The sequence below is a fragment of the Phascolarctos cinereus genome, unplaced genomic scaffold (assembly GCF_003287225.1).
Source record: "Phascolarctos cinereus isolate Bilbo 61053 unplaced genomic scaffold, phaCin_HiC Scaffold_9;HRSCAF=440, whole genome shotgun sequence".
Classification (NCBI taxonomy): Eukaryota; Metazoa; Chordata; class Mammalia; order Diprotodontia; family Phascolarctidae; genus Phascolarctos; species Phascolarctos cinereus.
Window position 1 is genome coordinate 138,529,181 of NW_027556402.1, and position 26,924 is coordinate 138,556,104.

The 26,924-nt window shown below is 35.4% G+C and overlaps 1 protein-coding gene across 8 annotated transcripts in view; it reads right to left on the minus strand.

Moving 5' to 3' along the window:
* ADGRL3 (adhesion G protein-coupled receptor L3) overlaps positions 1–26,924 on the minus strand; it is a 943,202-nt gene that overhangs the window by 90,247 nt on the left and 826,031 nt on the right. For all 8 annotated transcript variants that reach the window (XM_078148809.1, XM_078148806.1, XM_078148805.1 and 5 more), the window contains 3 exons: positions 19,112–19,321; positions 16,097–16,317; positions 1,134–1,200 (listed from right to left, as the gene is read on the minus strand). In XM_078148809.1, coding sequence (XP_078004935.1) covers positions 1,134–1,200; positions 16,097–16,317; positions 19,112–19,321 — 498 coding nt within the window. The remainder of the gene's footprint in view (positions 1–1,133; positions 1,201–16,096; positions 16,318–19,111; positions 19,322–26,924) is intronic.

Here is a 26,924-nt window from a genome sequence, read left to right on the forward strand (position 1 = left end):
ACATAAACAGAGAACCAGTCATGATGTCAAAAGAAGTGGTCCAAATTATGTTGTGGAAAATTAAAAACAAAACATTGCACAGCTCTTTTGTTTCTCTGTGGCGTATACCTTAAAATAAAAGTTAATACATGTTTCTTATCAAATCTTCACTGATGATATTCCCAAAATGATTGTCACAGGTTAAATTTTCAAATACTGCATTACGCCTAAATACTAAAAACCTGAGCACATTCCAGAACAGTCAGTAGTCAGTATGCTAGGATTGTAAAAGTCATGTTAGTTTCTAGTGTCAGGCAGAATTTATCTAGGGTAGTAGAGATACCCAGTCGCTGAAATTCTTAGATCCAGAAGGCTCAGTAAAATATGCAGAAATGCATTTTTTAAAAATCCTAAAATCCTTGTCTAATTTCTCATATCACAGATACATGTGACCTAGAGAGACAATCACATTTTGAATTTCTCTTTTCCTTTTAAACTCACCTATAGCATAAGTCAAGTAGCTTTGGGTGCTTCTGTACCTATCAATATTCATTCTTAATACTTCAACAATCCATGAAGAAGGAGAAAAAAAACTAAATCAAGTTTGATTCATTTCTTCTTTTCCCTACATTATCTTTTTGCTGTATAGACATTAAGTCACATTAATCATGAAATTCATTGACTTTAATCTATGTGAAATTAAAAAAAAATAAGGATTTCTCCTTTTCTCCTCTCAACTTTTGAGTATGATTTTATTAATCATTTCAATTGTCTTGGTGATACAAATTTGAATTGTTTCATGCTTTAAAGCACAGAAATGAAAAGTATTCTTTGGATCAAAATACAAACTAGCTTTTTTTTTTTCCCCCTGTGCCTTGGACAGAATAGCTTTTCTAGCCTAGTTGCCTAAAAGTCCACAGGGCTGTGCACACTGTTTCAGCTGCATGTTTTCTTCTCCCAAAGGATTTGATCAAGTATTTTATAATGCAAAGAATATCCCGTAATGAGTGTCTAATTGCTTGAGTTAGGTGGGGTCAAATAAGCACATGCTTTCCCCCAAATTAATCTATGTAAATTAAAGATATACAGTAAGAGAACAGTGAAAGTTTTCTTTCTTGACCTGGGAGATGGAGTAGTTAATTAGGAGTTCTTACCATAATTATCAAGGTCGCTGGTCCTATAAAGCTCCAAATGAAGTAGGTGTCAAGCCGGAGCCAACATCTGTAATGAAACACAAGGGGCAGGAGGCATTCAAGGACTACACATGGGACATATATCAAGAGTGAACGAGTGACAGAGAAGAATGTGAGCTGCAAAGTATTCCACTGGGAGACAGGAAATATTACATTGCTTGTTCATTTAAATGTTGAATTATGTGCCCAATTTCTGACAGCACTATTGATGGAGTTAGATAATTACCTCTGGAGGAAGCAAGGAAGAAAAATGGTATTGGACGTAGTTGCTAAGGCCCTTTGTGTCTGTCATAGAAACCTTAACCCCACCCTTCCACCCAAAAAGCCAAACACAGCATTAGATCTTGCAGCCTTAAGCTATCCATTTCTCTCCAATTATGGTATTACATAGCCTGTCTATCAGCTGTTAGGTGGGGTGACATTTTTCTGTCAAGAAGATCTGAGAAAATTCAGTACAAAAGGAAATAATTTGGGATCAGAAGATTGTAGTTTAATTAGGTTGGGCAGTGAACCTTTCAGAGCTTTTTAGTCTAAAAAGTGCATTGTTGCCACTTAATGCATCTAGGGCTGCAAATGATCTTCAGCATCACATGAAATTGATTCATGACCTAAAACTAAATAATTAATCACTTAATTTCAGCTACATTTAATACACCCCCAATTCTAAAGGCCTCTGGGAAATTACATTTTCATTCTTCAGCATGACAGGAAGACAAAATGGAAGAAACTTATTATGAGACAGATGAATGTAAATTTTGGCAAATTACATGATGCTAGAAATAATAATATCTTACATTATTTGTACTTGTGCCATGTTTGCAGGCATAATTAAAAGAGTAAACAACTACAATGGCAAACATTAATTAGTAGTCTGGCAAGTGGGCTCAACAGGAAAAAAAAACCAAGTGTTTAGTACTGCTGTAATTATAAAACTACAAAAAAAACCCTTTTTTTCTAAAGCCAAGTGATGTGGTAGTATATAAAAGTCATATTTTTAGATAACACAATAACAACTAAGAAAGGAATCTAGTTTCCATTTAGTCAACAAATGATTGTATTTGGTTTTTAGTGCATCAGTTTATAAAAACCACAGCACTGGAAAACTTCCTGGCCCCTGAACCCACTGAGATGGTGAAAATAAGAGACCTATAAATTCAATTTGTTAATGAACTTACTGCTTACATGTATCTACATATGCATATCTATACATACAGATCTAGGTCAAGTTTATCACCATAAACATAATAACTCTAGTTTGAAGGAAAAAAAGAGTAATCAAACTACCACTAAAGATAAAAGCTCTAAATTTATGTGAAGGCAAACCTGTGTATATGTATTATTTTTTTAAGCTTCTGTATAAGGATTTCAAACAACACTTTCCATAATGATTGATTTTCCCATAAACATACTTCATACTAGGCAGCCTGTGTTCTTTTGTGCTGCAGCTAATTACAGATCTCTAATTTCAGATACCTTTGCGTGTCTCAGTTTCCTTATCTACAAAATAAGAGCTCTAGACCAGACAATTACTAGGGTTCACTCTGGTTTTATGATGCTGAGATTTACAAAAGTCTTCTGCATATGGATGGTTGATCTGAACCGGAAAGGGGCATCATAAATTTTGAGCTGGAAGGGAGATTAAAAGATATTCATTTCAATCCTCTCACATTACAGATAAAAAAACCCTGAAGCCCCAAATAATTAAATGACATGCCCGACATTATCCATGTAGTGACAGAAATCTGTTTTGAACAAAACCTCTGATTCTAGTTCCAATGCCCCTTCCACTGTACATGTTGCCTGCCACTTCTCCAGGGGTCCTTAAGAATAAGCCATGCTCAGACGGATCTCTTTTCACAATGAATGGGAGACCAGTCACCCCACAGCTATGGAGGAGGAGATGGAGATTGTGGTTGGACCACAATTAGAATATTGGATTCAGTTATTAGAATACATTGTTGGAAGAACACTGATGAGCTGGATTGTGCCAAAGGAAGGAAAAACAGGACAGTGAAGGGATTCAAACCCAGGTCATATGAAAATTAGGAAAAGGAAAGGAGAGACAGCATAGTAGAGTGGAAAGCATGCTGAGTACTGAACTGAGTAAAACCTCTGATCCTGCTACTTTTAGCTTGTGCAAATCATTTAATCTCGCAGGGTTTCAATTTCTTCATCTGCTGAAAGAGTGTGCAGGATTATGTGATCTCTGAGGTCCCTTCCAGCTCTAAATGTATGATCTTATGAAGTGAGTTTATTGAGCCTATAGAAGAAAAAGGCTTGGAGGAATGGGAGTGCATAACTGCTGTTTTTGAGTATTTGAAGGCTATCATGTGAAATACGGAATATAGTCTTGTTCTGCTTGAGGACTCAGAACAATGGAAGATCTCGAGAGAAAGAATTTCCTATCAATTACTTCTTCCCTTAATACATCAGCACATATATGACCTCATCTGTATGGATATTGTTTCTACTAGAGCAGAATGTAGGCCTACTTGTAGAAGTCCAGAGTGGGTTGCCTTCTAAGATCGCACCTTTGAGCGGTTGCTGAGTGAGCATTTATGTCAAGGGTGTTGTAGGTGGGATGCTTCATGTAGTGATCAGAATGGATGGCCTCCACATTTGCTTCCAACTCGGAGGTTCTCCAATTCTACCTGCGTGTTACCACTATGCTCCCTTCTCATCACAAGCTAATGGGTTAGCCTCCACAGTTGGAGTGAAATATCCATTCTCTCTTTGAAAATAGGAAGGCTACAAGATTATTTTCTCGAAGCCCAACCCTTTATGTAGGGAACCACAGAAATATACAGGTCTAAGAGTAGTGCTAAAGAATCTCATTATAAGTTCAGTTCAGCTGCATTATAGGCTAAATCAGTTAAGCTGCAAACATATACATACTTTATAATATTTTAGGAAAAAAAAATTCTTGCCTCCAAACAATCAATTATCAAATGAGAAGACAACCTACTTATAAATCAAGACTTGTGTGTGCGTATAATGTTTCACTTTTATTTAGTAATTTTTTCATCTAAGTACGAAGTTTTTTCATTTTTAAAATAGGTCCTTTCAGGTTATCAATTGTTTGACTAAAATAAAGTCCCTATACTTATAAGTCTGCACTTTTATTTAGTGAGAATATTACTTAGCTTACCTAATGTTTTATTCTGAAATAAAATTGCTAACTTCACTTTTTTTTTTGTATGGCTTTCTGCCAATCATGAAATTGGCATTGCACTTGAGAATATTATTTTCATTCTCAAGGGAATTCTTTGAAAATTTTGTTTTGTACAATAGGCTTAAGGATTGTATTGTGACTTCAAAAAGCATAAACATCTACCAAGAAGTTCAGTGGGGATAAGAAGCTTGTTCCTTGTCTGAATTGAGTGGACGAAGTGGGAAAAATTTAAATATACAAAGTAAATTGCTTTTCTCTGAGTACTCTGAGTTTCACTATCTCCTGGAAGGCAGTGTGCAAAATGTCGAGTTTACTTTGATTGCCATATGGTCACACCTGCTGTTGTTTTTGGCCACATGCTGACTCATTGAGGATTTTGCATCTATTCTCTCTCCTATTAACTACTTCACAAGTTTGAATGATTCCTGTCCCAGATCACTACACTAGTCTGTATAATGAACCCACCTTGGCTCTAAGGTACAGTCAATTCTATATATGATGTGGATATCAAAATACATTTATTCCACTGATAGTCACATTCAGAAAGTGTTTGCTAATAGGCAATGATAGGATAGTACAAGTGAAGTGAGTTTAAAATACAGAGTGATGTATGGGGCAATGAATATAGGATCGCAAGTCCTTGAGATTATGAACACATATCGGGAGAACTGCCATAAGTATCTATACATTGTCATACTGTTCACACACAATAGTCCTACCTACAAATAACCAATGGTTTATTTTACCAGGTTTGTCCTCAAATTAGAACACCAATTGTCTTTTTTAGGACAAAAGAATTTATAGATGACTTGGAATGGTGACAGTCAAGCTATTTTTTTGTTAATAATATTCTAGGTTAAAAAATACACACATATTTTTACAGAGTTGTGGCTATCACCTTTATGACAATGGAGATGCAATATAGATTCTTTTTTAAAAGTGCATATGACTTTGATTTTTCTTGGACTGTTTTAAAGCTGATAAATTGAACGAATCCTGACTATTTGATGTATTTAATTGAAGAAACATGGGTAACCTTTCAATTCTAATAATATCATGTACATCAAAGACTCATCTGATAAACTTTGAGTCCAAAAACAGGCATAGTCACACTGGGGGCCCAGGGGTCCCCAAGTAGATACTGCCTCTCAAGTTACTTTCACTTTTATGTGCATTGAAACTATTTTTACTAGATGGGGAAAGTGGAAAAGGACCAAAAGGATCCATTAGCAGGGAATTCCTGCATTAAATTCCTGAGTTCAAATATTTCCCCTTCTTTTATTAAAATTATCATTGAAAACTTTTTTCAAAGAATTATTTTATTTTCATTACAGTGAGAAAATCTACATGATTTTTGTTGTTGAAATCACTAAATCATAAATAAATTCAGTTAAATCAATCCTCACACAAAATTCAAATTTGAATAAACACTATTTAAGCAAATGTTTCATAATTTGCTTACATTAATAATATCACCAGAAACTTTCTTATTCCTAATGTTACTAAGGATCTATTTTGGACTGCCTTTTTTTTGATTGCTTAATTTCTTTCTACTCATAGTGACAAATGCTTATATTGTGAAAGGTTTTTTTTTTCTTTTTTTTTGGGGGGGGAGGTGGAGGGAAAGGGAAAAATAATTTATTAAGCACTTACTATATGCCAGGAGCTGTACTAAGCTCTTTTTACAAATGTTACTTAATTTGATAATATTTGTGCCAGGCATTGTTCTAGGCACCAGGGATATAAAAATGGATAGTCCCAGCTCTAAGTAAATTCATATTTTATTAGGGGAAACAACACATGAATGTATTTTGTATATAAAGTAAATACAAAGAAATAGGGGCAATTAATTTAGATCATAAATTTTATGGAAAGGTAATTTAACATGTTCTTGGTGGCAGCTTTTGTTTTGGCTTTCTAGCCTCATTTTCTCTGTTGCAGATATATCTTTATCACTTTTAGATACACAAATATATCTCTCCATGAAAGTTCCACTCTGAAACCTCATCAGGGCATGAAAAGGATCCAGAACTATTCCTGCTAAGCCCTGGAAACTCTGATAAAACTAGAGAGGTCCTGAGTATGACCTACTGCTGTACTGTCAATCTGAATTCTCAAAGGATCATTTACCAGAAGCATGCAATCTGTGGGACCTTTTGCTCATAAGCTTTGAATACCATCTATTAAGTCATAGTGAGGTTCTGATTTGTATTGGTGAAAAGATTTTCTACTATGGATCCTTGAAAAAAAACATATGGACATGTATGGATAAAAAATCTATAGTTATCTTTTATAGTTATCATTCAATTTTTTGGTTATCACACGGGAAATTCTATGAGACAGGAAGTCATGGAATGGCATATGTATGTGTATATGTGTGTTTAAAAAAACTGTGGTATAGTAGATAATGAGTCAGTCTCAGGGTGAAGAAAAACTGAATTCAGATCTTCTCTTTAACATTTATGGTTGTGTGACCCTGGGCAAGTCACCTAAGCTTTGTCTGCCTCAGTCTACTCATCTGTAAAATGGTGGTAATAATAGTACCTACCTCCCAAAGTACGATAAAATGAAATAAAATATGTAAAGAGCTTGGCAAAACATAAAGTCTTACATATGGTATGCTTATTATTACCATTGCTGTTAAATTCTTATTTTCTCCAGGCAACTCTAAAAGCCTGTAAGTTGCAGAATAGGTGCCAACTTGCAGAATAGGCATGAACTTGCATTCATATCAGGATTTTTTCTCACCAAGGATGAAATAATGAAATACATATCCAGATTATATGTACGTATGCACTATATGTAATATGTATATATATATCATATATATACATGTTTAAACACATATCCACATGAATATACATATCCATAAGCACATATACAAATATGTACATAGAATATGATCCTAATTCACCATTTCCCTGATCAAATAACCATTGTAACATCTATATGCTTCTATGCATTATTTATTTGATAACTAATATTGCAAGAAAATTAAATCAATTTTGAGTGTGTGTGTGTTGGAAGGGACAAGGGTAAGTATGGCAAATGCTTAAATTCATAGCTATGCTACAGCTGCAAAGTTTAGAATTAAAAACTGAACAAGACTTTTTTGTTTGTTTTTGTTTTTTTGTTTTTCTGTTTGTCTTCCCATATATCACACAGCTCATACTCAAAGGTGAGATTTTCCTCTTGTTCCACTTGAATGAGATGCTCTAGATATGAAGATCAAATATACTAACATAAATCTGTGGATAAAAAAGCAGGGTTTTTTTTTCCATTTCTAAAGAACACTCACTGATTTGATACGCAATTCTACATTGGTATGAAATGACCAACAATAAGCCATTTTAAATGTATGGCTTTCAGTATTTTTAAGGGGTCTCTAGAGTTGCCTTAATTCTTCAAATTAAGACAGAAAGGAGATAGGTAACCTGATGACAGGAGAATCTCAGTGTAACTAATAAACTAATTGTAATTCAAAAATAGGTGTTTCTAATGCACTGTTGGTGGAGCTGTGAACTGGTCCAAATTTGGAACAATGTGTAAAGGGCTATAAAACTGTATATATGTTTTGACCCAGCAATACCACTAGCACATCTATATCTCAAAGAAACGAAAAAAAAAAAAAAAGAAAAAGGACCTATAAGGATAAAAATATTTATAGCAGCTCATTTTATGGTGGCAAAGAATTGGAAATTGAAGGGTTACCCATTAATTGGGAAATGGTTGATTTCCCCAATCAGCCATTGTGGTATATGCTTTTGACTATAAGAAATGATGAGCAGGATGCTTGCAGAAAAATCTGGCAAGACTTGAACTGATGCATAATGAAGTGCTCAGAACCAGATCACTGTACATGGTAACAACAATACTGCAAGGATGATCAGCTGTGAAACTTATCTATTCTACTCAATACAATAATCTCAGCATGGGGGGGAGGTATATTTTAGACACATATCTAGTCTGCCAAAGAGGTACTTGTCAAATTTTAGGTGGAAAATTTTTAGAAGATTACAAGCTTAGAGGTGGAAAGAAATTCATAGTTCATTTGGACAACCATGAGGCACAGTGGTTAGAGTTCTGGACTTAAAGTCTGAAAGATCCACTTGTGAATTGTATCTCAGACATATTAGTTGTATGATCCTAAGGAAGTCTCTTAACCTCTCTATGCCTCAGTTTCTTCATGTGTAAAATGGGGATAAGAATAGCACCTACAGCCTAAGGTGATTGCAGGACAAAATGAGGTAATATTTGTAAAGAGCTTTGCAAATCTTAAAGCTCTATGTAAATGCTAATGTAATATTATTACCTAGGGAACTCCTCTTATTTTACAAATAAAATTGAGGCCCAAAGAAGATAAATTACTTGCCTGAGGTCATAGAGGCAGCAAAGCAGGGCCAGATTTCAGAGCCAGAGTGTCTGATTCTAAATCCAGTAGTATACCATGCTAATTAGAAGCAACATATTTATATTCTATGTCCATCCTTTTTTTTAGGTCACTACCCTTAGGATATATTAATTTAAAAATTTTGTTTTCAACTCAGACTGCTAGAGCTCCAAAGTTCCTTCATATAACCTGCTCATTTTTATTCGTCTAACTGAGGTCACACAGGGAACTAGAGATGAAGGTGGGATTTGAACCCATGTGTCCTCCTTCCTACTCCATTGCCCTTTGCACAGCTCCATGTTTCATGGAATTTCACAAGGCAGTTTCTAAAAGATGCAAGAGAGCTATAAATAAATGTTAACCAAAGGTATTCTAACCTCTACACAGAAGTTAGTAGAGATGGCTTAATCACTTGCATTTAGCTTGAACAGTTCTCTCTAAGTTTTATAGTGCTTTCCTCAAAATAACCCTTTGAAGAACAAACCACAGTTCTTCCTCTTTTTCCCCAGTTTATACATGGCTCAGAGATATAAAGTAACTTACTAGAGTGACTTATAAAGCACATAAAAAGTATACAAGAGTATACTTATAAAACACCAGAGCCAGGATTTGAATCCAGATTCTATAATTCCGAGACCTGTACTCTTACTAATATTTGTCTTGTTGTTGTTCAGTAGTTTTTCGGTTATATCAGACTCTTCATGACCCCATTTGGGGTCTTCTTGGCAAAGATACTACATTGGTTTGCCATTTCCTTTTCCAGCTCATTTTATAGAAGAGGAAACTGAGACAAACAGGGTTAAGTGACTTGCCCTGGGGCACACAGCTAGTAAGTGTCTCAGTCCACATTTGAACTCAAGCAGATGAGTCTTACTGACTCCAGGCTCAGCGCTCTATCTACTGTACCACACTACTTCTTGGAACGAACCATCAGAATCTATTCAAATCTAAGCCATGTCTATACCTTTGTGTAATGGTAATATAACCACTGTGAGCTTTTAGTCTGGCTACCTCTATAATATTAAAGAACTTTAGCTCTGGATCTATAACTCAAAGCATTTCCTATGAGATTTTGGGCTGTGAATAGTAAGTTTGTTGCTATGTGGGATCATTACTCTGATAGTCATTATATAACAGGTTTGCATTCTTGCAATATTATTTCTAATTTCTTTGTTTTCCTGATGACATACTAAAAAAAACAACTACTGTTCTAATTTATCTGCCTTTATGTCAAAGAAAAAAATAACAAAACTGTCAAAATAAATGTGTCTATAACCACACATGAAATTCCACACCCATATTTGAAAGTTCACTGAGATGAGGAGTTCACTATGACTGGCTTGTCAAATAAACTTTCAAAATAGGTTAAGATTTTTATTACTGGCCAAGCTATAACCAAACATATTCTTATTAATATGCCTTCTTAAAGTATATGTTTCATCTTAAGGGCTCTGAGTGCTGAGGAGGAACATTATATATGAAGGATAAAAAATACAAAGGACTATTGATAGTCTTGAAGAAGTTCTCAAAATGAAAACAATGTTTTTTGAGAATGTAGAAAATACTTAAAATTTCATTGGGTAGTTAATTGTGTGCATGATACCTCTGTCTGAATGACTGTCCACAAGAACCTTAGTACAGGGCTTCATTAAACAATATCACATAATTTCATCATTAAGTGATTAGAAATTGTTTAAAGCTTTCTCCACTGTCTACTTAGCACCTCTTTGTAGCAAAATATTTATACTAAGTAAGAGAAGGATTTGTCAAAGTGAAGAAATTTCTTAGGACTTTTAAAGAGGGGGATGGTAAAGGTGAGGCTAACCCTTTTAGACCTGCGCATCTATCTTTTATGCAACTAAACCCAGGAGGCTAATACTAAATTTAAGACCCAACTGATGATTTATTTCTACTTTTAGATCATAAAACTTGCTTTCAATTATTTTTAAGAGCTTGAATTTTCCTACATTGCTCAAAGAAGGTCTGAACTGTCATCAATGTTCATGACCTAACATATTTCTATCTGAAAACCATTATCAGCTTTTCCAGCACCACTTTTGAAGCCCAGGCTTCTCTGCAGGCTTTGGATCTCCTGCCTCATCACAGCTGGATTCTTTTGTCTTTTATTTTTTGTACATTTAACATAAGTTGGAGAAAATGGCATAACGGAAATGTGAATGCTTCTGATATTAAAGTATTCTGCATTTTAGGTAATGTCGGGTAATCAACATTTAGAGGTCCTGATTAGTTTTAGATCATAAAACCAAAGTGATTAGTACGTAATTTCTAAATCTATCCAGTCTAAACTACTGCAAAAAATCAATGCCAGCCTTTGCTATAATTAAGCTTATGATAATATCAGTATTGAATGATTATTTCTGGGTGTCAAAATGCATGGTACAGCAAAAGAGATGAAGGGATGCCACTAAACTACATGAAAAACAAATAAATTAAATGGAAACAAGTGGAAATTTTCCACAGCATAATTTGGACATGTGGTGCATTAACAGAGGATTAAAAAAAAAAAGACTACATTGAGTTCCTAAGTTGATCCTTTTTGAGATTTGATTATTGTGAACAAATGTTATTCTAAAATGAATTCTATAATGTCAGTAATCCTAAAAGCCTTATTTAAGCAAATATAAAAAAGAGAAAAAAACTCTTCTGCCTGCATTACAAATTGATGATAAACTAAGCACCTTCTCAAAATCAAATCATGCATGCTTTATGTTTCATTCCTTCCACATAATAATCAGCCCCACTATGCTAATAGCATTACACTGAGAAATACATCACCATCCATCAGCCAGATGGAAGAGAGCTACCTATCTCTACATCAAAGTACCATTTATCCCACCTGCTTAACCAAGACTCCCTCCTATCTGAATCTTAGCTATATCCTCTTGTATGATTCACTCCCTTCCTGAAAACATAAATTATTATTAACGGTTTCAGAAATAAAATTGCATCATCATTAATAAGATGAAGAACAATTAAGTCCATTGGACAGGAAAACCAAGTTCCAAAGACAATAAGATATAGAGATAATACTCAACTTAATCTAATAGGGTTTTACAAAATGGCAAAAAATGTTTTTTTTTAATCATATCCAGTGTAAAAGGCTTTGCGTTGAATGTTCTGTTTATGAGTCACAAAATTCAAAACAGAAGGAAAAAAGAACACAGACATTAAGTTATTAAAATATGCAATAACCTCCCAGACCACAAATGTTTTCAGTAATAGTACTAACAGGAGCTCACTAAATATTGGCTGAAAAAATTGCTTTGAGTTAGGAAAGATCATTGCCTATATCAGGCTATGGAATTGGCATGTCTGCCTGAAAAATAACAAAGAACATACGAAGATATTATTAATGAGGGAACATGGAAGGAGGAGACTGAAATAAGAACAGAACCATATGGAGAGAAGAAGAGACTGGGAAATGCCACATGGCAGTAGGAAAAGAACAGGAAGAGAGAAAGAAGAGGAATGAGGAGTATACATATAGGTTTAATGGGGGGGGGGGATGCGCGCGCGCTCCGCGTGTGCAGGGGGGAAAGTAAAGAGAAAAAAGGAAAACAACACACAACTTCAGAGAGAACACTTAAGAAAATTTTAAATTCACTGGTCTTACTTTCCTACTAAGTAAATAATCTTCTTAGATCTTTGATGAAAACATAGTCCATTCAATTCAATTTCTTAAGTAAACACAATTGACTGAGATTCTGAGTAATGTTTCTCTTTCTTCACCTGCTTCTAATACAGGGGCATCAGCAAAACACAGAGAAGGAAGCAGTGTTGGCTAAAATCCCAAAGAGCAAAAACTTAAATTGTTTTTCATTTATTCTGAAGATCTTTCTGCTGACAATTTATTGACAATGCATACATGAGAAATAATTGAATTGCTGCATTCTTTATGGCTGTCTGTGATAGATAATGTTAATGTTATTTTCTCCCATTGTCTCTCTCTCTCTCTCTCAACCTCTCTTTATCTTGAATCTATTTTGCCTCTCTGTCAGGGAGAAATCACAATGTCCAAAGCCAACTGTTATTAAAGTTTTGTTTTAACTTTAGGCTGGGAAATAAATTAACTCCAAGTGTCTGAAGAGCAGGATATGAAGGTGACAATGGCCAAGTTTTAAGCATGTCAAGAGATTGGAAATGATTGATCGCCTACAAACGTCTTTCTACTCTCCAGGAAAGGGCTTCTCAATAGAAAGAAAAAAAAAAGACTAAAGAGAAAACAACTCAAGTGAATTGGAGAAGAAACAGGAAGGAATGGAATGAGCAGTGGACTTGGAGTCTGGGAAGACTTTTTTTTTTCTGACCTATTTCTGACAGGGTTTTACTAGTTATATGTCTGCAGGGAAGGCACTAAAAGTCTCAGAGTCCCAATTTCCTTATGTATAAAGTGGGGATAATCATACTTATAAGCATCTCCCTCACACCATTATTGTTGGGAGCATCAAATGACATTTGTAAAGTACTTTGCTGATCTTAAAGTGCTAAAAAACTGACACTTGCTCCTAAAACCTGATACCCTTGGAAAATGGACCGGAAGCAGAAAATCTAGTCCACAGTTTGCTACATATCCTTAGAGGTAACTGCAGCAGTGTGTTCTTACTGACTGTTAAGTGGCTTGCTCTTCATCTCTCATCATCAGTGTAACTAGATATAAAAAGAAAGTAGTGGTTATGGCATTCTATTTCCCACGTCTGGAATACTCTCCCTTCTCCATTCCAACTACTGACCTCCCTGACTTCCTTTAAGTCCCAACTAAAATCCCATCTTCCAGAGGAAGCCTTCCCAACCCCTCTTTTTTGCAGGGCCTTCCCTATGTCAATCATTTCCTATTTTCCTGGAGATAGCTTGCTTTTAATGTTTTTGTTTGCACGTTGTTCCCCCACTGCATTGTAAGCTCTTTGAAAACAGAAACTGTCTTTTGCCTCTGTGTATCCCTAGCACTTAGCACAATGTCTGGCACATTTCTTGTTTAGGCATTTTCAGTTGTGTCCGACTCTTTATGACCTGTTTTGGAGTTTTCTTGGCAAAGATACTGGAGTGGTTTGACACTTCTTTCTCCACCTTATGTTACAGATGAGGAACTGAGGCAAACAGGGTTAAGTGACTTGCAGAGGGTCACACAGCTAGGATCTGAGGCCGGATTTGAACTCATAAGATGAGTCTTCCTGACTTCAGACCCAGTACTCTATCCATCACGTCCTCTAGGTGCCCCATCTGACACATAGTTGGCACTTAATAATTATTGATGGATTTATTGATTGATTGGTGAGAAGCTTTTATGAATTTAATAAAGCTGGTACCCAGACAATGAATGTGTGTGTGAGTGTGTGTGTGTGTGTGTGTGTGTGTGTGTGTGTTTATGGAAAAAAAGAGACTAGGAGAGGAAAAAAGTGAAGAGCAGAGAAGACAGAGAAGGTTCAAAATACTGGCCAACAAGTTAACGACTGAAATTTATTTGAAATCAGGTAGAGTTTCATTATAATCTCATGTTATGTTATGTTCTCTAGTTTTTTAAGTATCTGTTACTTCTCTATATCTTCTTCTATGGATATTCTTCTACATCTACTCTCCCCAACAATACAACAGACTTTGATCACTGACAGAATTTTGAAATTTATAAAACTCTTCCTTTGTGACAATATTGTGAAGGAGACAATACAAATATTATTATCCCTATTTTACAGATAGGGAAACATCTGTAAAAGCATGCATAGGAAAATTTGCTCATACATTTAATAATTGTCAAAGCCAGAATCTGAGCCCAGCTAGGATTTAATTTTAAGTGTTCTTTCTACTATGCCAAACAGTATTCCTGTGTTCCTATCCTTTATTTCATTAACACCCTTTCCAACCCTGCATCTTGTATTTTAACAAGCAATTTTTAAAAAATCACTGTTATCTCCATGAGAATATGGATATTGTTGGCATAACATGGTTCTGTGGTTTAACAATTGGATATTTAACTCTTTTTATTCTTTAGTCAAAGGCTATAACAACCTACTTCCTGAAAGGAAATATGCCAAAATTTCATCAGACTTAGAAAAATAAATAAATGTGCCATGCTTTGCTGAATAAATATTAACCATGGCATATGAATATTAACTCAAGCCAATTTGTTACTTTCTTCTTCATCATGATCAACATTATCTGCTCACCCTAATCTTTTCAAATGAATAATGTTCAGATAAAAGCAGTCTGAGGACATTACTATTATTATTAAGATTACAAAAAAATTATTCTCAATTTATTTGTTGGCATTCAGACAGAAACAGACTTCAGACAAGTCACTCAGCTGTTAGTATCAATTCATATTTAATGTTCAGTTGACTCTTACAGAGATTTGAATAAAATAACTGCTTTTTTTTGTGGTTGGATAAAAGTATTAGGATGTGAGTTTATCTCCTTTGAGTTCATGAAAAAGTATACTTGGAACAATTCCAGTAGCAGAAAGGAAAACAAGAATGATATATACCTCATCCTGTTCCCACATGATTTGATTTCACCTGCTACGTCCTTATAATTTGAAAACTTTTTGTTCCACAACACTTGGAGATGAGTATTTAATATGGTGACCTCTACTAAAAACATTTCTGAAATTTTGTTAGCTTAATGTTATGTCTAAGTGATTGTAAGCAAGGTCTGACTTATTATCACCATATATTTTTCGGTTTTGTCCACACCTGTGACTATATTGGTACACAGAGTTCTAAGAGCAATTCCTTTTTACTGCTGCAAATACATAACTGTTCAGCAGCTTATATTCTTAGAGAGTTGCCAGAGGCACTGAGAATGTAAGGGATTTGTCCAGGGTCACACGGATTGAATCCTACTCTTCCTGACTCTTTGGCCAGCTACCTACTCTGCCACATTTCTTTGGTGTGAGCTCTATTAAGGTATATCAACCACCACAAATGGTAACACTTGTCTGCCACCATTCAACCTCTTTTCCACCAAAGCCTTGTATTTTGAAATAGAATACTTTATTTGCTAATTGTGTATGTGGTCTTGAAGAGGCAAAAAGGTTTGTCAAATTGTCCTAAAATTCAATTTACATTTATTAAAATCTGGGAGAGGGAGAAGAAGATGGAGGGAGAAAGATGGAGAGAGGAAGAGAAGGACAGGGGGAGAGGAAGGGAAAATAAATCATGGGAATTATTCTAAGCCTTTTACTTTATAGTAAAAAAAAAAACAGGCAAGCAATTATTAAACCTGTCTCTCTAGTTTCTTCCTTTACATCTGAGACAATTTAAAGATGGTTCCCAGGGAGCCCTGAAGATTTTATTTCAACTAGACATAAAAGGAAGTGGGGGTCAGGCTAGGATGGGGGAACAAACTCACACTTTGTCTGTCCCATAACTCCGGTAGTCTACAGCTGCTGACACAGCGACGATGAGTGCTGGCATCCCGTAGCCAACCAAATAGAAGTATTTTCTGCGTGAATGTTCACTCTCAAAAACCTCCACCAACATGATATAAAGCTGTACTCCTTCCAGGAACATCCAAGTGAAGGCAGCCAAGAAGAAGAAATGTAAGAGGGCAGCAAAGACTGCACAGGCAATCTGAGGAAGAAATGAGATAATACAGTGATCAGGAGAAACATGTATGTACATATCACATACAACATATACAATATGGCATATACAATATATAAAATATATACTGACATATCTATAACACATTTGTTCATATGCATATATATATATATAAAGATGCAAGCTCTCATACAAACATACACACACACACACACACACACACACATATATATGTCAATTAAAGGAGGGCTGAGGAAGTCTGGGTAAGGCTTTAAAATATAGGTATTGAAAATGAACTTTAAATAACTGACCCATTCTCAATGCATTTAGTACAAAATATTTTTGACTTATAGTTTTACAAATGAAAGTAAGTTTTGCAAAAACATTATAGCAAGAGAGAAAAAAGGGAACATCTGTGTTCTGATTTCTGAAACCTGCTGCCCATCAACAAAGACAAAGACTAGAATGAAACATCTGTGCCCCTGCTACTGCTAAATATTTAAAATATTTAGGATATTCTAATGAAACCCCTGGAAGAGGGAGGGTACCAGACATCAAACCTAAGGACGTTTGTAGGACTAGAAGATGGGGCCAGGGAAGGTGTGAATATTCATTAAGTCTAAGATAAATCCATTATTCCACATCTGCAGAAGAACTGATAGCTAAGGAATCAAGAACAAGTGTTTGATTGAAGTTCTAACAAGAGACACAAGCCATGAAATGATTAGAGAGAATGAGCTGGTGACTGGGGCTTGGAAGGGCATGTCAAGCTGAGACAGCTCAGAAGATATTAGCACATGGCCATTATGGTGACTCTAGTCCCAACTCTAGGGATCAGTTAGAACAAGAAGTTAAAAGCTGTTTCATTTAGGAAGTGGCTTTTGATGACCAGTAAGTATACTGTAGGCTGTTGCCTTGGAGATAGATATGGGTCAGCAGTGAGAAGAAAGGTTCTACAATGGAAGTTTTAGGAGGTATTCAAATCCAGCCTCAGACACTTTTTAGCTGTATGACCCCGGGCAAAACACTTTTACCTCTGCCTCAGTTTCCACATCTTTAAAATGAGGATAATAATAGCACCTACCTCCCAGGGTTGTTTGAGAATAAAATTTTGAGATAAAGTTTGCAAAGTCATTTTCAAGCCTCTAAGTGTCATATAAATGATGATGATGATGATATGTAGCTGTTGTGGCAAGGTTAGTACAGGCTGACCAGAGTCCAGGGGAGGTCTTAGAACCCAGCCTGGCAAAATCATCCTCTACCAGGTTCCCCAGACAAGGTCTAACCTGGAATTAGGAACCTCAGGTGTAGACAAAATGAGTGCAGCTGTGACATTTGTACCCTTTCTCCTTGGGGGTTTCTTATTTTAATAGGTAATAACAATACTTTAGGATACTATTTGCCATAGTCAGATAATTATAGCAGGCACTAATAGTAGGTGATTTATTCAGGTTATGAAATGACAAATTCAGAGGGGAAATTAAAATGAGTAATATATAGTTACAATTCATACAGTCTTCCAGGGGTTACTGGGATTATGTTTATAAAGGCATTTATGTCTACTTGTGAATATAAAAGGCCCCTAAGGCTCTTTTACCTTTGATTTTCATGATATTATTATGCCCAGTACTAATCCAAGCTTATCTACTAAAATGCAAATACTTTATCTAAAAGGGATAGCACATTTTATTAAAAGTCATTATCACGTTAGCATGGATTTTTTTCTTCAGTTCCCTCTCCTATATTAATGTCCTGGGTGGGGGGAGGGGGAGAAGGACTAAGTATGTAAATGCTGAAGGGAACTGGCAGGGAAAGAAAATAAAATTCCAGAGCTTGAGGGTAAAATAGGAAGGGTAGGTTCTATTTAGCAAAAGGCAGAATAGAAGAATCATAGGTGGTAAACAAAGACAAACTCTATCTCTGGCCAGACCCTATTATGTCACCCCAATTTTTCATGATACTCAAATTTGTTGATAGTGGATTTTCAACAATCAGCCATTTGTTAATATTCAGGTGAAGATGGGATCTGCCATATTGGGTTACTATGTGTAAGCTCAGCAAATATAAAATTCAAAGGAAATCATACAGCATTTTAAACACATGTTAATAAGAGAGTGCAATAATAAGTTCTGGGAGAAAGAACACAATTTTCCATTTCTTGCTTTTTATACTTAAAATCTCAACTATCAGTTTTTTGTTATCAAAAACAGAATACTCTGCATTGTGGGGATCAGGAGGAGGAGAGCTGCATTTCAGAACTTCTAAAAGCAAACTTATTTTGATTGCTTATTCATATGTATACATTTTCCTGGGGAAAGCTGTCTCATTTATATGGGATAGTCAATTAAAAGTATAATGACTATAATTATATGTATTCCCATCATTAATCATGAATGTGTAATCACAGAATGAATACAACACATTTAACTGTAAAATATTCCATACACATGGACATACATACTAGAGAACAGTATTAAGTTAATCCATTATTTTTAAGGCTCCTAATATTATGGTGTTTTTTTTTAAATCTTTCTCCCTCTCACATTCCCTTTAGAAGCTCTTGTATGTATGAGAGCAAACATGTACTGAATCTTAAAATATCAGTAAAGGTCTAATGGAAATAAGATGATTGGTCAAATCCACTTAGACTGTTTTGCCCTCCTTTTGTATTCTCTATTCCTTGAGTTTTCCTGAAAAGTCTAGGGTCTACTCTTTCTGTTTTCTTAGTCAACTAAAGTGAATGGAACTGAGGTCATTCAATCTCAGTAAGCAACAGGCAGAAAGCAGGCAAATCCAGTAACTGCTATTCCGAGTGTCTTACTGGTTGGTCAGTTCGATTGATGCCAATCAAAAAGAGCAGCTCAGCTACAAAGAGGCTGATACAGAGATTTTTATGGATGGTGTTACGGTCACTCTGAAGGCCACGGAAAAAGCAGAAGGTGAAGATGCAGATCAGGAGGCAAACAAGGGACAGGAGAATTCCAACCCATGTAATCACATCCAGAAGAAGGTCATGGACTGCATCACTATGCTGCAAACATAATGGAGAAAAGGTCAGTTAGTCACTTGTATATGATTTTAGCTATCTACCCGTATAGGATACTAGTTTAATTTTACTCAGTTCATTAATTAAGTTTCCCACAAAGAACCCCTAATAAGTAATACCTTATTATCTGAGTTTTCTACTCACACAACTCAACATACATTTGTTCTTTATCTTTTTTTTTTTGGCTTTTCATTTTTGTGGAGTTAAATTGGGAAAGTCCATGTTTAACTCAGAATCAGAATGACAAAATCTAAGAGCTGGAAGAAATCTTTTGGTCATCTAATCCTACTTTTGGACAGCTGCAATTCTTAGAATTTTCCTTAAATTTGTCTCCTTGAATACCCATTGTCTCTAGGTCTGCTTTCAGAGACCAAACAGAACAAATCTTTTTTTCCTCTTTCATATAACATCCATAACATCGATACTTGAAAAACACATCATTTCTTACCTCCAAAATTTCCTCTTCTCCAGGCTAAATACCCTCAATTCCTTCAACTAGCCCTCACATAATCTAATCTTAAGGTCTTTCACTATGTTGGCCACTTTCCTCTAGACACTCTCCAGATTATAAATCTTCTTTCTAAAATATCCTAGACACTAAGATTCTCTTAATACTGCCAAAAAACTCATTAGCTTTCTTGGCTGACTATACTATTGACACATGCTGAAGTTCAGTCCATTAAAAGCCTTGAGATATTTTACAAATGGGCTTGTCTAAATCTTTCTTAATACTTGTGAAGTTAACTTTTTGACCCTTTTCAACTGTAAAAGTGTGAAAAGACCCTGCTTTCGAAAAGCTCAAAGTCTGATGGGGGAGACAACATGCAAACACCTTTGCACAATATCCAGGATGAATTGAAACTAAAGGAAAGAACTAGAACTAAGAATTAGGGAAGTCTTCCTACAGACTGTAGGTTTTAACTGGGACTTGAAGGAAGCCAGGGGTACAGAGATGAGAAGAGAAAGCATTGCAGGCATGGAGGACAGCTAGTAAAAATGCTTGGAGTTTGGGGGGATGGAGTGTCTTGTTTAAAGAAGAGCAAAAAATCGGTGTTATTGGATGAGGGGGGAGGGTTTAAGGTGTAAGAACACTGGAAAGTAGGAGGGGACAGGTTATAAGGGTTTTTGAATATCAAATAGAGGATTTTATATTTGATTGTGGAGGTGATAGGGAACCTCTGGACTATACTGAGTAGGGCAGTGACATTGTTAGACCTATGGTTTAGGAAGATTACTTTGACAGCTGAGCAGAGGATGGACTGGAGTGGGAAAAGGCCTGTAGGAGACCAGTCAATAAGTTATTGCAATAGTCCCCAGACAAGAGGTGATGAAGGCCTACATTAGGATGGCAGCAATGCCAGAAGAGAGAAGAGGTTGCATGTGAGAGTTGTTACAAAGGCAACGTGGGGAAGCCGTGGCAACAGATTGGTGTGGGAGATGAGAAGGGTCAAAGAGTCAAGAATGACACCTAGGTTGTGAACCTGGATTACTCTAAGGATGTTGGTGCCTCAACAGTAATAGGCAGGTTAGGTATAGTGGAGGATTTGGCAAGAAACATAATAAAATCAGTTTTAGATGTGTTGAGTATAAGATGTCTTAAAAATACATAGAAGAGATGTTGGAAAAGTAAAAAAAGAAAATGTGACAACAGATTGGATGTGACCTGAGTGAGACTGAGAAAATGAGGATGACACTGAGTTTGTAAGCCTGGTTGACTAGGAAGATGGCGGTGCATTCTAATTCCCTAGGGAAGTTTTTACAGAGTAGCTAAGTTTCCTTTCCTTTTTTTTCATTTTGATTCAAATTTTAAAACATTAAAAAAAATTAACTTGAGTGTTCAGAGCATTTCTTAAGGATGATTGCATATTTCCTATCAAATGAGTTTCTTTCACAGTGATCTGAACCCCAGCACGCCTGGATCATTCAGGTGCAAATGCACATCCCCTCTTGCACAAAGATCACGGTTGTAGTTCTGTCAACTAAATCTGTTGAAATTTCCTCTTCATATGCCTAGATTTACTTCTCATGAGAAATTTAAGTTATGAAATGAAATCTCATGGGAATTTAAGTGCATCTGCACTGTTTTATTCTTCAGGGGTCACCTATAAAGTGTTATTGAAAGCTTAAATTCTTATTATTTGAGTGTCTGGAGTCTGGTTAGTGCTTAACCTGCTACATAATGTCAGCTGGTCCACTGAACAGAGCAATTTGCTCATACCTTCGACTCAAAGGAGAGATGCTGTGATAGAAACTGAAGTATCGAAATTCAACACAGCAGTTTTCCATAATGGGAAAAGAGCCATGTATAATGCTTATGAAAATGTGGTCTAGCGATCTAACAAAAAAAAAAAAGGAATAAAAGCTTTACATCTCCATGCCTTTGTCTAGTTGCATTATTACAGAAGTATTTACTTTGTTCACTGCCTTCCTATAGTTTTGTGAAACATCATGCAGAGGTACAAACAAATGACTACCAGTTTTTTTAAAAAGTCAGTGGAAAGAGAACATGGCCACATTGCTGACAGGGAGAAAGGTCTCCAAAGACAGAAGAAGAAAACCTAAGGATTAGTTTATATTTGGAGGTTGCCTTGTCTGACTATCATAAAGCCTTATCAGTATCAAGGGTTTCTAATGTGAGACTCTCTTAAGCCCATCAAATACAACTTAGTGTCTCATTGTGCTTTATCCGCATATCGTGTGTGGAAAGAGTGATATCAATATCAAATGTCCAGGAAAGATGGTGATGACTATAGTTTTGAATATTCTGTTGAAACCCAGAGAATACTATATGCCATATACTCAGAGTGGATACAAAATAACTAATGAAGAAAATCTCTTGTTTTGAAATGAAAATAATAAAATCATCCATTCTGAAGTCATTAGGGTTTCTTTATTTTGAACAGTGAGAATTCAGCACATTGGATACTTAATCATTCTAAGTAAATACATAATAGCCAAAATCTACTTCCAAGACAGTATTAGCTTATTTGTATAATGTTATATTAAAAAACAAAACAAAACAACCCTGCAATCTTTCTTTATGCCTAGTTACTTATGTGGATATTTCATCTAGCTCGCTCACAATTTCCCACTCATTCTCCTCTTTGTTTTGCTCAATTTTTGGCTGAGGGTCTTAATCTCTTCCATCACCACTTAGTGCTCCACATGTCTTTAGACATCTTTAATACATAATTCCTCTCCGAGTGTCCCAACCACTTCAGATGATACAATGTTGGTAGGCTACTAGTTTTACCATTCTTATCATTTCTTGACTCTTGGACTATTCACCCAAGTAAGTTTAGGGAAAAAAAAAAGTGAAAATGAACAAGGAACTGGGAATAGGATTATACAGACATAAGAAAATTTGACCTTCCTTTGAAATACTGGCTTATAAAGTAATAACACAAATTTATTATGGCAAGACAAACAAGTTCATATCTAAGCAATACTGGGAGAATGTTCTTAGTTTTTAAAACAGTTTCATTTTCTTAAGGAAGTATTTTTTATGCATAAACTATAAATAGGGATTTTTTTAATAGAGCCAATTTGATAAAAATAGAAATAATAATAACTTTGAATCATGTTTTCTCTTTTGCCAAAGACCTCCACTGATTTTCCAGAAAATTAATGTAATTATATAATTTTGCTTCAGAAGAATTGGTTTTGTTATTTTTATCATCCTTCATTTCATAGTTAGGAAATTAGTCACATTAGATTTGAAACCAGGTTAGGTATTGAGTTCTGAATCTACAAATCAACTGCCATGTAAAAATAAGATAGGGGATGAATATAGGTGCCATATAGAGATAAGATACTGTTGTTGCTGCTGCTTTTTGAATTATTAATCTATGGGAGAGTTGGGAGCTTTTGGCTTTCAATTTCTACTTTATTCATAGTAGACATGCATGCTGCCAAAGGATTACAAAAGAATGGAAGGAAACAAATAGCTCCCTTTCCAATTACCCCAAATCCTGGTCACGATCACAACCTATTGCTTGATATTCTTAAAACAAACAAAAGCCTTTTATAGAGAAACCTTACTCAAGTATGACTTAGGGGAAAATCATTTTGGATATGTGTTTCATCCTTTCCAGAACTTTCCTGAAAACATGGATGAAATGTAGAATTTGATTTATTTCTGCAAAATTCCCTTTATGTTGTTTTTGCTTTTAAAAATTATTTCCTTATGTTTAATATGATTTTACATCTATAGCCTGTATCAGATTGCATTCTACCTTGGGGAAGGTGGAAGGGAGGGAGTGGGGAAAATTCAGAACTCAAAATCTTATAAAAGTGAATGTTGAAAACTAAAAATAAATAAAGAAAAAATATTTCTTTTTGTTTTTTTTTCAAAATTTTGATTTTGTTTCGATGTCAACATTTTATAACAGACTTCCAAGTCAGGAACTGTTTCAGTTATGTCTTTGTAGGCTTGGTAGTTTAGGAGGCACTTAATAAATGTTTTTTTTTAATTAAACTTAATTTCGACCTACCTTTCTGGCTATGATTTTGATGGTACTAATCACAAAATACTAAAATATAGCATATGCCCAAAAAACTGAGACACATATTCAAAAGAAGAATCCAATGTCAAACAATAATTTGCTGCCAAAATTACTTTGTCACTGCCTTAAAGCCTCAAATATAGGTTAAAGGAAAAATGAGCCCAAATATATGACTCTTGTTATTTTGATTACGTGTGAAAAACAACAGTAACAATATTCTATTACACCCATATCTGGTCATGATTACTTGGGAAAAAAAAAGTCTAACTTCACTGCTTAAGACAGTGGGAGAAAAGCAAAAACACTAAACAAAATGAAGAAATAAATGTTGAGGTTTATTTCCATTTTAATTTTAAAATGGGTGGGTCACAAATAACAGGATATGATGAAAACAGTTTTAGATATCTGTGTCCTTTTGATTTCCCCTCTTTGTAATGTGGAGAGATCAACAGTTTCTGATGCTGCTTGAAAATTTCTTAATAATCTTTATCAGCTGCTCATGCAACAATTATCAAGAGTTCTCAAAATAATAAGTTACATAATGTTCCATCGGACTTATTAAAGCATAATAATATGATTTTTAAATTACCTCTTAAACTTCCTGTGATCAGGAATATTTCTGATACAGTTGATGTGAACACCCCAAATTGATTTCAGGCAATGAGTTATAAGCCACTGTTTGGAGCCAAATATAAGCTTCTTGTTAACAGGAGATTAGCATTATCTGATGAGCACTGTATGACTACATAAATAAAATGTGGCATTGATATGTGTCAAACTGACCACGTAATCCAATCAAAAAAGCTGCAATCTCACTCCTGGCTATGCTTTGGGGTCATCTAGGTCTGAATGGGGTGAAGAGTAAGCATACTTTTCACTCTAATGAGAGTCATGGCTGAGATAAAAGTGAGGCAAAGAATATGGCAGAATGGTCAGCTTTTTCTTTTCTTTGATTATTCCCAGAACTCTCCTTCTGTGTATGGGAAGGGAGTATTAAGCACTTTCTCTCTTCACCCTTCCAAATGGATGTTTGTGATGTTTGAAATGTCAAAATATCTGGACTCTCCATTTGAGTCTGAAGCAGTGTCCGTAGCAGTGGCTAAAGTAGGGTCTGGATTGGGAGGTGTGAGATACATGGAGGACAAAGTAGATCTACCAAGAACAATCAGCCTCAAGACTCTACAAAGGTGTTAAATTTTATAATCAGGCAGACAGTAAAGAAGAACTTTGTGAGGATTCATCAAGAGAAAATGACATTGTGTGCTAAAGTAGCAGTGTACACCTGTGCTCTCTCACAGGAGTTACCTTTCTCCCCAAACACTTTATGTGGGAGAATGTGCCCCTGATGCAAGAGGAATTTTTGTATTAACTGGTCTTACTATACAACCTTAACAAATACTCATTTATGAAAGAAGTAACTTTTTGGTTAATTATGTGATTACTTTGATTATATTAATTGATAATCAATGAGAAACAAACTAGGTGGGACTTTCTGAGTCAGTAACAGAAAACCTGATTCCCTAGAGTGTATAGGGCAGATTTGCCTCTAAAAAACCCAGCCTGCCAGTACTAGTGGGAGCTGAAGAAGCAGACCAGAGGACATGCTACAAAAGGTATTTTGTACTACACCAAGTAGGAGTGTTTGCAGGGATTGTGAAGGAAGGTAGAAGGGAGGGGGAGACAGACATGCAAAAGCACTGAACTCTCTGGTTACCATACAGTAAGACAAAGAATACCCAGAGCCAAACTATTTCTTGGGTACAAAACAATATCAAAAACCTCTTCAGTCTGAAATGAAAATAATAGCAACATCCACTTTGGAGCCATTAGGATTTACTCCTCTTGAATAACAATTCACATGCAGACTATTAAATAATTTTAGGCAAATAACTGGATTCAAATTTTAAGCATAGGATTCCAGTTCACTAAGCTAATCTGAGACCCTCGAGATGGTCTTCAGTGGTCTGTAGTCTATATTCCTGACTAACACGCTTCCTCACCAAAAAAGACTTTGTTTCAAGTGGGCCTCTTCACTAGCAGCCCAGTCTCCTCAAACCTGATTCATTTGGCTTCACCGTATGCCCTTCACTGTAACAGACCAAGTACCCTAACACAGGGAAAAGTGAAATAGCTTTCTTTTTCTTTGGTATATTATGTTAGCCTAAATATACTAAAATTTTGATTATTCAGGGTACAAGTCTAAAATTTCACATGTGATTTTGAAAAAATATCAATGGGAGTACAGTAAAAATGTTTTAGAAGAAAAAACAAGTGTTTTGAAAAAAATGCAGAGTCCAGACCAAAAGGAGTCTGGGAAAAGGTTAGAGTAAAAGGAATAGGCAGGGGAAAAAATTAGGAAGTGTGCAAACTGATGTTGGGTCTGACACAATGGGCCTAATAAGTTGAAACCCAACATTTTAAAAAGTAAGCTAGAATCAATAGCCTCTAGATCAACAGATTATTGGCTGAAACAGACAGATTTTTCAGAGGGGAATAGCACAGAAACAGGTAAGAAAAAAATACTTTTTGCAGCAGCTAGGAGGGAAGTTAGGGTGAACAGACAGAGTATGTTTTTTCAGCTTTCCTATTTTTCCAAAGTTCCGAGGATGTGAAAGACAAATAGATAATAATATCAGTAATAATAACAGCAGAACCCAGTACCTCAGAAGTCAAACTGTCTTCTTTTATTATACTCTAGCATTGTGATATGTAAAGAAGTAAAGATTGTTAGACTTTGTATTCTTGGGCTAAGAACAGAGAAAAACACAGAAACCAGTTCTTGTACTTCTTTTTTATAAACTAAGATACAAAGCTAACAAGATCTAAAGAAGTGGCAAATTTCACAGCCTAGGCCCTTGATGGGTAACTCAATCTTTAAAACACAATCATCAAAATGATATACTTTTGAGTTATAACAAAGGTTAGAAAAGAATCATCCAGAAAATTCACCAAAATTCCAAACTAAATAGGAAACTTCTCCTGAGGGAGATCAATCCAGTCTGATTCTTTGAAAAGGAATAGACACTTTAAAAAAAAAAAAAGGAAAAGAAATCCAAGAAGCCCAGGTTCAATTCAACAAATAA